The 13,426-nt window shown below is 37.8% G+C and overlaps 1 protein-coding gene across 3 annotated transcripts in view; it reads left to right on the top strand.

Moving 5' to 3' along the window:
• Positions 1-1,719: 1,719 nt before the first annotated feature.
• LOC123238947 (syndecan binding protein) overlaps positions 1,720-13,426 on the top strand; it is a 33,497-nt gene continuing 21,790 nt past the window's right edge. For 2 of the 3 annotated variants that reach the window (XM_044666214.1, XM_044666206.1), the window contains exons 1-3: positions 1,720-1,803; positions 9,487-9,552; positions 10,868-10,946. In XM_044666214.1, coding sequence (XP_044522149.1) covers positions 9,502-9,552; positions 10,868-10,946 — 130 coding nt within the window. In that variant the 5' untranslated portion in view covers positions 1,720-1,803; positions 9,487-9,501. Of the gene's footprint in view, positions 1,804-9,486; positions 9,553-10,867; positions 10,947-13,426 lie in introns of those variants that run through there. The other variant, XM_044666222.1, reaches the window with a different exon arrangement.

The raw sequence follows: 13,426 nt of genomic DNA, 5'->3' as shown, positions 1-13,426 counted from the left end.
CTGAGATATACAAGGGAAAATTTGAAGAGTAAAGCTGAGTCCTTTCTCCATAACTGGCTCTCTTTAGGACATGACTCAAATGATTTTTAGCAGGGTTGGGTCTTTCACTTTAATCTCTCAGCCCTTCCTATAAATCAATCAGTAGTCTATGTGATCTTGAGCAAATTTTATCAGCCTGTCTCAGTCTCACTTTTCTCATCTGAAAAATGAGAATAATAATAGCACTTACCTCCATAGAGTTGTGAAAATTGAAGAGAGAACTTGTAAACTGCTTTGTAAATCTTAGAGTACATAAATGCTAACTCATTATTATTGTTGTTAAGTATAGAAAAGTGCACCATTGTCTTTTCCAAATTTTAACCTAGTTTTCTGACCTTTTCATATCTAAATAGGCTATTCAAAGCCTGAAGAGAGGGAACACCATTACAACCTGCAACTGGGACTGTCCATTGTCTGAAGAGGCTACAGTTTTTCATTGCTTCAAATCCATCACTTCTAAAATTGCATCCAGTAGATGGGGAGCAGGTAGGTGATCAATTGACCAAGGGGTTCATAAATCACCTCAGCTCAGTTCATATTTGATTTATAATTACAAAGGAATTATATAGATAGAAAATTCATTGATTAATCTGTAAGAACAATTTACATTTAACAACTGATTAATGATTAGTATTTGATAGGGAGGTACTTGCCCAGAAAGTCTTTTTTTTTTTTCAGATGGAGCTTTGAGGATCCCCGTGTTAAGTAGGTAGGAATGAATGGAGAAGGGGAGGGGGGAAATATGAGGATTTGATTAAATTAAAATTAGTAAACATTTATTAAGGCCTGCTATGTGGTCAGGCACCTCTGTGCTGAGGATACAAAAAGAGGCAAAAGAGTCTCCACCATCAAACAGCTTACAATCTAATAAGGGTAGACAATATGCAAATGATTGAATAAACATTTATTAAAGCCTAGGCACAGTGCTAAGCTTTAAAGGTACAAAAAGAGGCAAAAAGCAGCATCTGGGTAGCTCATCGGATTGAGAGCCAGGCCTAGAGACTGGAGATCCTGGTTCAAAAGTGGCCTTGGGCACTTCTTAGTATAGATTCCAAGACCGAAGGTAATGGTATAAAAAAGGCAAAATAGCTCTTGCCTTTAAGTAGCTTACAGTCTAATGGGGAGATAACACTGAAAGTTTATACAGGATAAATAGTAAATAATTAAAAGAGAGGGAAAGCTCTGAAATTAAACGGGTTAGGGAAGGCTTCCAGGGGAAGGTGAGATTTTAGCTGGGACTCCAAGGAAAACAGGATGGTCAAAAGCATGAAGCTGAGGAGAGCCCAGAGCCTGTAAGCACTTACTATGTGCCAAGCATTGTGCTAACCCAAGGATGGAGAGAGGTACGTGGGCATGACTGCAAGTGAAATCTGTGCCCTGTGCTCATTGTGGGTTGCCCATGGTTTCCTCTGTCCTGTGTGGGTGGAAGGATAAGAGCAGAAGGGTTGAACAGAAGGAGCTCCGGCTGAATCTCAAACCACATCCCCTTCTTCCTCTCTCTGTCTCTGAGCGCTGGGTAGCCCAGCCCCGCCGTTGTCTTGGCAACCTCTAGGGCGGGGGATGGGGGGAGCGAGAGCGGAGAGCGTCACCTGACCCGAATATGAATATCGGAGGGTCGTCTGCGCAGGCGGGGGGGCGGGACTTGGCGTGGGTGACGTAACTGATTGCTCCATTCCCTGACTTCTCCCTTCCCGGAGGATCGGAGAACCGTTGCTGGGAGGAAACCGTCGAGGCCCGTTGGAAGAAACCGCCAGCGAAACTCAGGTGAGCAGTGGCTTTTTGTGGGGTGGAAGGGTTGTACGTTCCCCCACCTCAGGCGTAGTGGGGAGAATGAGAACTTGAGGGACGCAGTTGGGCTCAGTGCGTGAACCACCAGAGCGGGGTAGGGAAGGCGGGGGCTACTCGTGGGCTCTCCCCTCTACTTCCAGGTGCCGCCAACAGCTGGTCGGAATGGGCCCCAGCACCTCGGAGCGCGCCCTAGGTTCGAGAAGCCCTACCGGGCTCGGGCCTTGGGAAACTGGACGCTGGGAGCCCCAGCGACCCCAGTCCGGTCAAAGTCGGGAAAGGAAGGTTTGGGGGCGCGTTCTCGCCTGCCTGGACGCTGGGGTTGCACTGACCGCATTCCCGGGATGGGGAGACCTTGGGGCGCCTTCTTCCGGATTCCCCGTTATGTGCAGGAGGCCTAGAGGGAATTCACATTCAAGAAAGACGAAAACTAAAAAAACCCCGAAAGGTTCGCGAGTTGTCGCGACTTGGCGTTTGCTCCTCCTGCTCTTAGGGGCGTCGCTGCGTTTGAGTTATCTGGGTGTCTCGAGTCTGGGGTGGGGGGAGTTGTTTGCTTACTCGGCTAAGCTTAGCTGGGGAGGCTTCCTCCTTGGAATGGAGATTGCACAAGCGTTCCGTCTCTGCGAAAACCTTTATTTCTGGAGGAGGATCCTATGGAAAACACTGTTGGGTGCGGGTAAAAAAAGCCAGGAACTCGAGGAGACCTGGTGGTGACTCAGAGCTTTCGTCTCATTTCCTTTCTAATAAAAGGGGAAAGTGACGACATTTTACTTATATGGGTAAAAATTGTTGTTTTCACTGGATAGTATAACACAATGCCAGTCCCATAGTAGGCGCTTAATAAATGTTTATTGTATTAAATTTATATAGGGGGCTTATTATAACGCGAACTTTTCACTTAAACTTAAGTTTTGACAGTAATTTACAGCATTATTTCAAAATTCTAAGTTTTGAGGGCATATTTTGTACCAAATTCTAATGTGTATTAATTTCTTCTGCTCGGCTCTACCTGAGGGAAAAGAATACTAGTGACTAAGAGAAAAAAAAAAATTTAAATGAATGGCCACCCATGACAGTTATTAGCGCAGTTCCTGGTGCATAGTTTAAGTTGACTTTTTAGAAGTTGCAGTTCTGCTTCAAGTGCACTTCAACTATTAGTTCAACTCAGTGATTTAGGGTTCCCTTTCACCCTATGTCCAGTTAGTTTTGACTAGTTATTTCACTTTTTCTTTGGAGCCTAGGAATATAAATGTAAAAATAGTGGCTTCATAATTCATGGGCTATTACCAGAACTTGGTAGTTATGCAAGATATTTGAGTTGAATATTACAAAGAAGGTAGTATAAAAATAAGAAAATTCATCAAACATTTCAAAAAGATTATTTAATAACCACAACATTGTAATCTAAACTAAATGTTGGCAGTTACTTTCTGGTCTTTTAGATATTGCTAGAAGAAATACAAAACTGGTGACCAGAATGGTAAGAACCTAATAATAATAGGTGGTTGCTTGTACTGTGTTAATAAACTTGTTAGCTTACCCATTAAGATTTTTGACTAAATTAGGTAGGTGAAATCTATATTCTTATGTGTGCTTCGTACTTTGTAACTATAAGGAAACCATTTAATTTTTCTGGGCCTCAGTTTCCTTATCTGTAAACATACCTGGCATTTCTCTTGTCCTCTAGGATTTACAAAGCTCTTGAACTTTCTCATTTGAGCTTCCCAACAATCCTTTGAAGCAGGTACAGGTATTGCCATTTTATAGATGAGCAAATTGAGGCTCACAAAGATTTAGGGTTTTGTCCATAATAAATGTTGACATTTATCTATGTAAGAAAAACACCAATAACTGTGCTAGGTTGAAGTGCCTGAAGGCATTAAGTTCTTAAAACAAGAGTCTGAAATGAATAGGATCAGATATCTTGAGCTTGAAAAGAAAATCATCCTAGTATAACCTCCTCATTTTGCCAATGAGACAGATACCGAGAGGTTAAGTATCTTGACTTAGACAAGATCACTAATGACCTGGAAGGGAATAAAGATAAGGAAATGGAGTTCCAAAGAGTTATGAAGTGTTTTGCCCTGATCATTCATATAATAAGTGCTTAGAGCTAGAATTTGAAGTTGGGACTTTTAATTCTAGCACTGTTTTTTTATGATACCATGCTGTCTTTCCACAATTTGGTTCAGATACATGGGACTTGCTGGTTTTAAGAAAAATTACTTTTGTGGATCATTAATTCAATTATGTACGTATGTTCATCGGTATGTAGTAGCTTTCTATTGCCCTTAAGGCAGTATTCATTTTTTCAGAGTAATAGACAAGTGAATAGGAAAATGTTTTTTGGTTACCGTCTGAGAACTCTTGGCTTTGTGGTCAGAAGACATGTTTTTTGATACTTCAAATACTTAGTACCTGTGTGACCAGGAACAAACTAATTAGCCTCCCTATACTTCACTTTCCTCAATTATAAAAGGGAAGGATTGATCTACAATAACGGAGGTTATTGTCAGCAACATGATCCTTTTCTTTTTAGGCTTTTGTTCTAAGAAGGAAGGTCATTCCTTCCCATCTTCCTTAATAGCTTGCTTTACTATTTTTCTTCCTGGTTCATATGCAGCTATCTTAACGATGTTTTTATTATGTGAACAAATGTTAACATTGAAGATTTGTTGGACATTTCTAGAAATATTTTTCCTGATGGCCACCTTTAATCATATGGATCACATGCTAGTTGTAGTTAAGTAGGAGAAGAACCCAAGAAAAGTGTTAGGTCCCTCTTCTGTGGTTAGCAATTTTGTAACAAGGTAAAATTTTGTAGAATGAGTGTCAAAGGAATCAAAACCTAGAACACAAATATTAAGAGTAGCAGTGGTTTGGGGTATTTAGGTGGCTCGGTGGAGAGAGAGCCAGGCTTGGAGACAAGGGATCCTGGGTTCAAATTTGGCCTCAGATTTCCTAGTTGTGTGACCCTGGACAATCCAGTTAAACCCAATTGCCTAGCCCTTACCACTTTTCTGCCTTGGAACTAATACTTAGTGTTGATTTAAGATTGTAAGGTAAGAGTTTTTTGTGGGGTAGGGTGAGGTATGGAATAGCATTTGTTCAGTTAAACATATTACAAAAGGAATGTTTCTGGGATTGGTAGGGAAATTAATTTAATTACTCTTAAAATGTTTTGAATTTTTAAAAATTGATTGTTTTTGCCCATTTTACCACATCTGCTTCCTGTCAGTTCTTCCATATAGATCCCTGTCTGGACATAACAAAAGAAAGTTAAGTGTAAAACAAAACAATACAGTGACTGGTAGCTTATGTAGCAATACTCAACATAGTCTATTACCTTTTTACCAAGAGGAGCGAATGCTTCATCATCAGTTTTTCAGAATTAAGACTAGACTTTGGTTTTCAGTTAATTTATTTCTTTCCTTTAAAAACAACAACAAGGGGCTGCTGGGTGGCTCAGTGGATTGAGAGCCAGGCCTAGAGATGGGAAGTCCTAGGTTCATTGACCTCAGACACTTCCCAGCTGTGTGACCCTGGGCAAGTCACTTCATCCCCATTGCCTATCCCTTACCACTCTTCTGCCTTTGAACCAATACATAGTATTGATTCCAAGACAGCAAGTAAGGGTTTAAAAAAAGAAAAACAACAAGCCCTTTTGCCTCAGAATTGACTCCAGACCTGGCTTTCCATCCACTGAGCCACCTAGTTGCCCTTTGTTTTCATTTAATTTCAAATTTCATTGTCTATTATATGAAAGACATTCAGATGAAGGAAAAAATATACATAAATATGAGAAAGGTCCTTCATAATATAATGGATATGTAGGGAAGAGAAAACTATGTAAAAAACATTCAAGGAAAATACATGGGAAAAGGCACAAAAGAAAAGGTTCAGGCAAAGTACTGAGAAATTTCTACAAGGGAGAATTGGAGAGTGAGGGGAATGGGGAACAGAGAAATCTTTATGGAGAAGACATCATCATGTTGAACCTTGAAGGAGAAGGAAGAAAGACAGATGAATAGACAAATGGAGGAGAGAAACCAAGATGTGGAAGGGTATCATGTTAAAAAAAAAATAAAACTAAAACCTAATACAGATTAAGGTTTTAGATTTGTACCATTTGCTGAAATAGAGAACACAAGAACAGATTGATTTAAGTTTTTATTTTGAATATTTTCCCATAGTTACATGTTTCATGTTCTTTCCCTCTCCCCCAAATCCCCTAACCCCCCTTAGCTGACACACAATTCCACTGGGTTTTACATGTATCATTGATTAAGACCTAATTCTATATTATTGATAGTTGGACTAGAGTTATCATTTAGTGTCTACATCCCCAATAATATCCCCATCAGTCCATGTTTTCAAGCAGTTGTTTTTCTTCTGTATTTCTCCTCCCACAGTTCTTCCTCTGAATGTGGCTAGTTTTCTTTCTCATAAGTCCCTCAGCCTTGCTCTGGATCCTTGCATTGCTGCTAGTAGAGAAGTCTGTTATGTTTGATTGTACCACAGTGTATCAGTCTCTGTACAATGTTCTCCTGGTTCTGCTCCTTTCACTCTGCATCAATTCCTGGAGGTCATTCCAGTTCACATGGAATTCCTCCAGTTCTTTTTTCCTTTGAGCACAATAGTATTCCATCACCAACAGATAGATACCACAATTTGTTCAGCCATTCACCAATCATTTTACAATTTTTTGCCACCACAAAGAGCACGGTTATAAATATTTTTGTACAAGTCTTTTTCCTTATCTCTTTCGGGTATAAACCAAGCAGTGCTATGGCTGGATCAAAAGGCGAACAGATTGAGATGTGAAGTAAGGCTGGAAAGGTTAGAACAAGAATCTGGAGGGCTTTGAATGCCAAAATCAATGGTTTATATTTTGTAGGCTCTATCGAGCCATTAAAGAGTTGAGTCACATGATGAGAGGGGTGTTTAAAAGATTACTTTGGCAGCATGAATGAAGTGAAAAAAAGGTAGAATAGAGGCAGGGAGGCTAGTTTAATACAAATATACTGATACGATAACATGGGCCTGAACTAGGGTGATTGCAGGGATAAATAGAAAGAAGAGGGTCCATGTGAGGTATTGTATAGGTGAATACATAAGTAGCATAGAAAATTGCAATTTTACTGAAAGCAATAGGGAAAAATAAGGGAATTCATCTGGAAACAAATAACAGAAGGGAGTGGGAAACAAGGGCACATGGCTTCTTTCCCAGCTTTGATTCTGCAGATGTTGTGATCTTCTAGTTTCCAGGAACAATGACAGGAAGTTCAGAATAGAGATTTGAGGAAAGTGCCCTCTTATAGTAGAAGCAAGAAATCTGAGCCTGTGTCTTTTCCATTACAGTTTTACTTACATAATGTCAGTAAGAAGCCCGAGCAAGAAATTTTCTTTTCACATTTGAATATTATAATTTTTATTTGCTTTGTATGATTTTTTGGGCTGCCTATTTTGTCCTTAAGGGCAGGTTCAGTTCAGTTCAGTTTTATAAACATTAAGCATATACTGTGTTCTAGGCACTGTGCTAAGCCCTGAGGATATAAATAAGAAAAAGACAGTTCCTGCCCTCAAGGAAGTTACAGTCTAATTGGAGGAGACAATAAAGAGGACCTGAAAAAGGGGATAGGGGTGTTCCCATTTTTTGGATCAAACCTAGCAGAGCTACTGGGAACATTTAATGTGACTCTGATCCTGTCCTTTAACCTCTCTGACCCTTGGGCAACTCTTAAGAGTAGTTGAAGCCCATGTGTTGATCTGCCTTGGTAGTAGAAGTGTCTCACCTGGGCTCCTTAAATCAATGAAATCAAAAGTTTGGGGTGTGGGGAAAAAAAGGAAAATCCTACATAGCAGGCACATAATTCATAAAGTTCATTGGTTGAGTGACAATAAATGGAAGGATTAGAGACAACAAATTATAACAGACTTTAATTCATAAAGCACTTGATGGTTCACAAATGCTTTCCTTAGAAGAACCAGATGTTATAGGTAGTATAAGTAACTATCTTCATTTTTATCTTTTTACAAATGAGAAAATTGAGACCTAAAGATATAGAGTATGACCAGTTTGGAGTTAGCACCCTTTTGAACTACCATGCTGCTTTTCATCTGAGCTGTATAAATCAGCCAATAAACATGAAGTGTTCTCTAGAGCAGGGGTTCTTTGCTGGAGACCATAGACTTAAAATTTTTTAAGCAGTTTTATTTCTATGTATAATTGGTTTCTTTTCTAAGTTTATGTATTTTATGCATTTAAAAACATCTTAAGAAAGAGTCCATGGGTTTCATCAGACTAACAAAAGGATCCATGTTACAAAAATGGTTAAGAACCCTTTACCTAGCGATAAATCACTTTGTGTTACATTCAGCAAAATAAGTTCAAAAGCAGATTGTCATATGTTAGTTATCTTTTTTATGGAGTTCAGATAGAAACAACCTTGGAACAAACTGCTACCCTGCTATTATTCTTTCCTTTTTAATGTTCTACATATTATTGGATAGGTTGGCAAATTAATGTTTTTCAGTTAAATAAAAGTGTTTGGATGTGACCTCATCTTATTTTCCCATTTCATATTGTATAGCCCTCATTCACCAGACTTTTTCTTTCCTTCATTTAATTCCCCTATAGTTAGTTCTAGTCTACATAAATGTAATGAGAACTCTTGAGTTACTTTTCAAATAGTTACCTGTCTTCATTGTATCCATATCAAATTTCAACCAAAAAAAAAAAAAAAAAGAGAGAAAAATATTGAGTTCTTTACTAGTTCCTAGATTAATATATGTTTACACAGGCATTTTGTGGCATGTTTACAATTTTATTTTGGATTAGAACATTAGTGATGACAGAAACATCATAGGCCACATACTCTAACCCTTTTACTTTACAGATGAGGAAACTAAGGCCCAGAGAGCTAAATAGACTTGCCCAAGGTCACAGATATGTTGGTGATGGTAAGCTAGAGACACCTTAGAGTATTCTCTTAATCTTTATGGGCTTTAGTTTCCTCACTTGGAAAATGAAGTAGTAAAACTATGAGCTTTTATGGCCAGTGGTAACAGTCTGTCATTCATTCTAAATCCAAAATGCTATGACAGAATTGTGTGATTTTAGGAGGGAACAGAAAAGTTGTTCCTGACCTTTGATTCCATTGGTATAGGAAATTCCCCTCCTCCCATGCAAATTAACAAACATAATGCAGTTTATTTTAGAGACTTCCTTAAGAAGATTTAGAAATTAATTGACTTTCCCAAGGTCAAATAGTCAGGATGTGATAAAGCAAGACTTGAATCCAGGTCTTTCTGATATTAGTGCTGTCTACTCATTTTACTGTACTGCCTTTTCCATATAAAAGGCCTAAAATAGTAATACAATATTAAAATATTTCATGCACTTAGTTATAGATAGCAACAGCAACCTGGGTTGTGTGTTGTATGTTCATATTCTTTCATCATTTGATCTACTTTTAAATGTAACTTAAATTATTAAATGTAACTATTAAATATTTTATTATGACCATGTTAGAAATATGTGGCTTCACTATTTCTATTTTTACAAGCAAGACTTAAAAAATAACCACAAATACAGCTTTTAAATTATTTTCCAAGTATTTGAATTGGAGGTGTTTAACATTTTTTTCCTTCTCTTTTTAGTAAAATCCTGCAAAAATGTCTCTGTATCCATCACTCGAAGACCTGAAAGTAGATAAAGTAATTCAGGTATATTTAAGTATATTATTCTTTTGCTTTCATATTTTTGTTGGAAGCATGGGGTATGGAGGATGAAGGGGATTACTATAAACTCTTTATAAATGGAGAATAAGAATATTAGATGAAAAATACTAAAGTAGTATTTTTACTCCCTCATCCTCCCTTACTCACCACTGGGCCAGTGCTGCAAAGCTGTTTATCTGATGCCTTGAGATACAAATTAAAATGTGCTTCTGTGAAACTGATTCTTCTCATACAGCTTTTGAAAGTTTGAATCCTCTATATAGAACATTAATTGTGGAATTGCCTGCATCTATTTATTCTGTTTTTAAAAGTCATTTACATTTACTCTGATTCAGTGAAGCTTTTTTTTTACTTTTGCTGGGTAGGGTAAGTAGAGGGTTCTTAATGATCCTCTTGTTCAACTCTTGGATCCCCAAATAATTCTCCGGATAACACACCTGACAAGTGGTTGTTTGCTTGTAGACCGTCATTGAGAAACAATGCTTTTCACTTTGGAATAGTTCTAATTGTTAGAAAGACTTTGTCCTTTGTAGCAGGGAAGTGCGAGCCAGGTCTCAGTTACATGTACAGAAGGAGGAGAAATATTTTTCCCATGGGCATGTCACAGAACTAATAGTAGTCATAAGAGTCAGATCTGGTGAGGTCTCTGAAATCTACTTTATTGCTCTGAGATATCTAAAATGGAGTTTTAAGGATCATTTCACTAGGTGTTTAATTTATAATGAAATAAATGGATGAGAAAATATAGAGTATATATACTTTTGATTGTGTCCTTAATCTTTTTTACATTAGACTATTCCCTTTACTCTTATTTAGTTTAAGATGTGAAAACTTGTTTTAGCTTCATTAAAATTTATAAGACTATTAGTTGAATACTTAATTTTTTCATGAACTTAGCCCCAAGGAAATTTTCTTTGAAAGATAATAGTAAGAAAGCAGCTGGGTGTAGCTCAATGGATTGAGAGCCAGGCCTAGAGACGGGAGGCCCTAGGTTCAAATCTGACCTCGGACACTTCCCAGCTGTGTGACCACCCTCATTGCCTAGCCCTTACCACTCTTCTGCCTTGGAGCCAATATACAGTATTGACTCCCAAGACGGAAGGTAAGGGTTTAAAAAAAGAAAGAAAGATAATAGTGAGTTTTGTGATAATTACTGCTTTTATGTGCTTAAAAGAAGCTATCCTGAAGCAGTTGTAAGGCTTTCAGTTTACTTTGAGGTAATGATTACTATGTAATAAGAACTGATATTCTTAATGTACAACAATTTATAATTTTGTGTATTTCTGTTTTTCCCTTTCAGGCTCAGGCAGCTTTTTCTGCAAACCCTACCAGTTCAGCAATTTTGCCAGATTCCTCTGCTCCCATTTCTCAAGATGGAAGTAAGTAGATATAGTTTTAAGATTTTTTTAGAAGTAGCATTGTAAAGTAGGAATTCAAGTTGGACTTTGAAAACTTGGGTTTATATCCTAGCTCTGAGACCCTAGAAAAATCACTTAATCTTTGAGCCTCTGTTTCTTCATTAGTAAAAAAGGTGATTTTATCATTTGAATTTTATACTTTCTAGAGCTGTTGAATGTTAATTGCTTTGTATGCATTCTGTAGTTTGCAGAACTATTGAAAAATAGAATCATGAAAAATCAGTTTTTAATTTCATTATTTTCAGGAGGTAAGTTTATTGGAAATAAAATGTTAGTCCTTGAAATATTGGTGATATTAAAAAGAAGTATTAATGTTTCAAAGACAACAAAGTTCTATTTTATTTAATAATGATGTGTGTGTGTGTGTGTGTGTGTGTGTGTGTGTGTGTGTGTGTGTGTGTGTGTGTGTNTGTGTGTGTGTGTGTGTGTGTGTGTGTGTGTGTGTGTGTGTGTGTGTAATAATGAGTATGAATGTTGTGATTTAATGAAAATTAGATCATAGCATATCATTTTGGTTACATCCTAGCCCATGGAAGCAGGAATCCTCCAGTATGACATCTCTGACCATAGTCTGTATCGCCATTTCATGATGGAAAATGAGTATATTTTGAGGCACCATGGTTTCTTTTCACCATCTTGTTCACTTTCCTATAGGCATGTTCTGGTTTATCATTGTCTCTCTTGTAATATCTGATTGCATTAGTTCCTTTGCTAGCCATGTCATAAACATTGCTGCCATATACTTAATTTACAGGTCACTAAAATCGTAGCATTTTTTCAAATGAATTTTTATCTTATAAATATTCTATCTTAAGAAAAACATATGACATAATTTGTTTATATGGGTATATGATTGGGGGTTTAGCTTTTAAATAGATTGCTCTACTGCAAAAATGAATAATTTGGAAATAGGTATGTGAGAACATTTGTATAACCCAGTGGAATTGCCTGTTGGCTCCAAGAAAGTGGGGGAGAACAGGGAGAAAATGAATCATGGAAAAATATTTTTTAAAAATTAAAAAATAAATATTCTATCTTATGGATATTTTTTTTGTTCAGATCTATGATTTCGTCAATATAAATAACTTTCAGTATGGAACATATCTCCATCAGTGCAGCTTTTCAACTCATCTATTATAGGTTTTTTGCTTGAGTAATTTAGAAGCTAATTGACTTTTCTATGATCACCTAGCTATCATAGGATGTATATGGAGCTTTGAAGTTAATATGTGTCCGTGGCTTGACATGAAATCTCAGTCTTTCTCTCTTCAGGGCCTAAGCAGAAGGGTAGTACAATATCCTGGCCGAATGGAGAACCTTGAAGTCAGGAAGATCATATCCTGACCCATGTTCTTTATATTTAATAGCTTTTTTAATCCAAGTATAAGATATATGTATGTGTGTGTGTGTGTGTGTGTGTGTGTGTGTGTGTGTGTGTGTGTGTGTATCCCTTTTAAATTTCAGTTTAATTTATTTGACTCATTGTTCAACTTGATATTTTGGGATCTGAAATTTCTGCATCTAATGTATTAACTTGCTCCTAGATTTCATGTAAGCCAAAAATTTAATAAGAATATGGTATCTATGCCTTGCTGTAAATTATTGATAGCAGAGTAGCAGGAAGCAGTGTATTCCTGTTTATACAACTACTCCAAGTCGACCTAGAAAATTCATTAGACTGAATCCTGACGGGGAAATTGAAAAGAAGTCAGTCCTTTGTTCTGGCCCAGGTTGGTATAGAGAGACCGAGAAATCTGCTGACACCGGAAACTGGATTGGGCAGGGGCATACCATGTGCAGAACATTCTAGTATCCAAGGAGAGAAGACTGTACACTAGGGTACGGGGAGGTCCCAGACCTTCTTGGGGCCTGTAATAGGTGCCATCTGGCAGTCTTGTTACCTAGTTCCGGGGTACAGATTCAGGATGGCCCAAGATGGAGATCTATGCACTGAAGTAGTGTTTCAGGGTAGGGAGGGTCTAGGTGACATACAGAGAAAGGAGGAAATTCAGAAGCATGTAGCAGTAGTTTAGCTCATACCTGAAGGAGCAGATTGGGATCTCAGTTCCAATATCTAGCCCAGAATACAGAGGGGCAGGAATTCCAGACCAAAGAGGAACCTATAGTTGTGTTGCTCTGAACCAGCCCAGTTTATAAGCTGGCTTAAAGGTCCTGGATATAACATCTGCTATTTATTCCCCAGACCAGAATCTAGTTCAAGAACTTAAAGAGCTCAGAGTAAAGGGTGAGGCAAGAAGACTTTGTTTTGGCTCATTTTACTTTGGGAATGTTGAAAGCTTATAGATTTCTAGATCATCCCTTAGATCCTAGAATGGCACAACACTCACTATTTCAAGAAAACAGTAACAAGGATTAGTCTAGACCAGTGACGGGCAAACTTTTTAAAGAGGGGACCAAAGGAAAGGAAATGCTCACCTGTC

Source organism: Gracilinanus agilis, chromosome 1 (assembly GCF_016433145.1).
Source record: "Gracilinanus agilis isolate LMUSP501 chromosome 1, AgileGrace, whole genome shotgun sequence".
Lineage (NCBI taxonomy): Eukaryota > Metazoa > Chordata > Mammalia > Didelphimorphia > Didelphidae > Gracilinanus > Gracilinanus agilis.
Note: the sequence above shows the minus strand (reverse complement) of the source record. Positions and strands in the feature narration are given on the sequence as shown.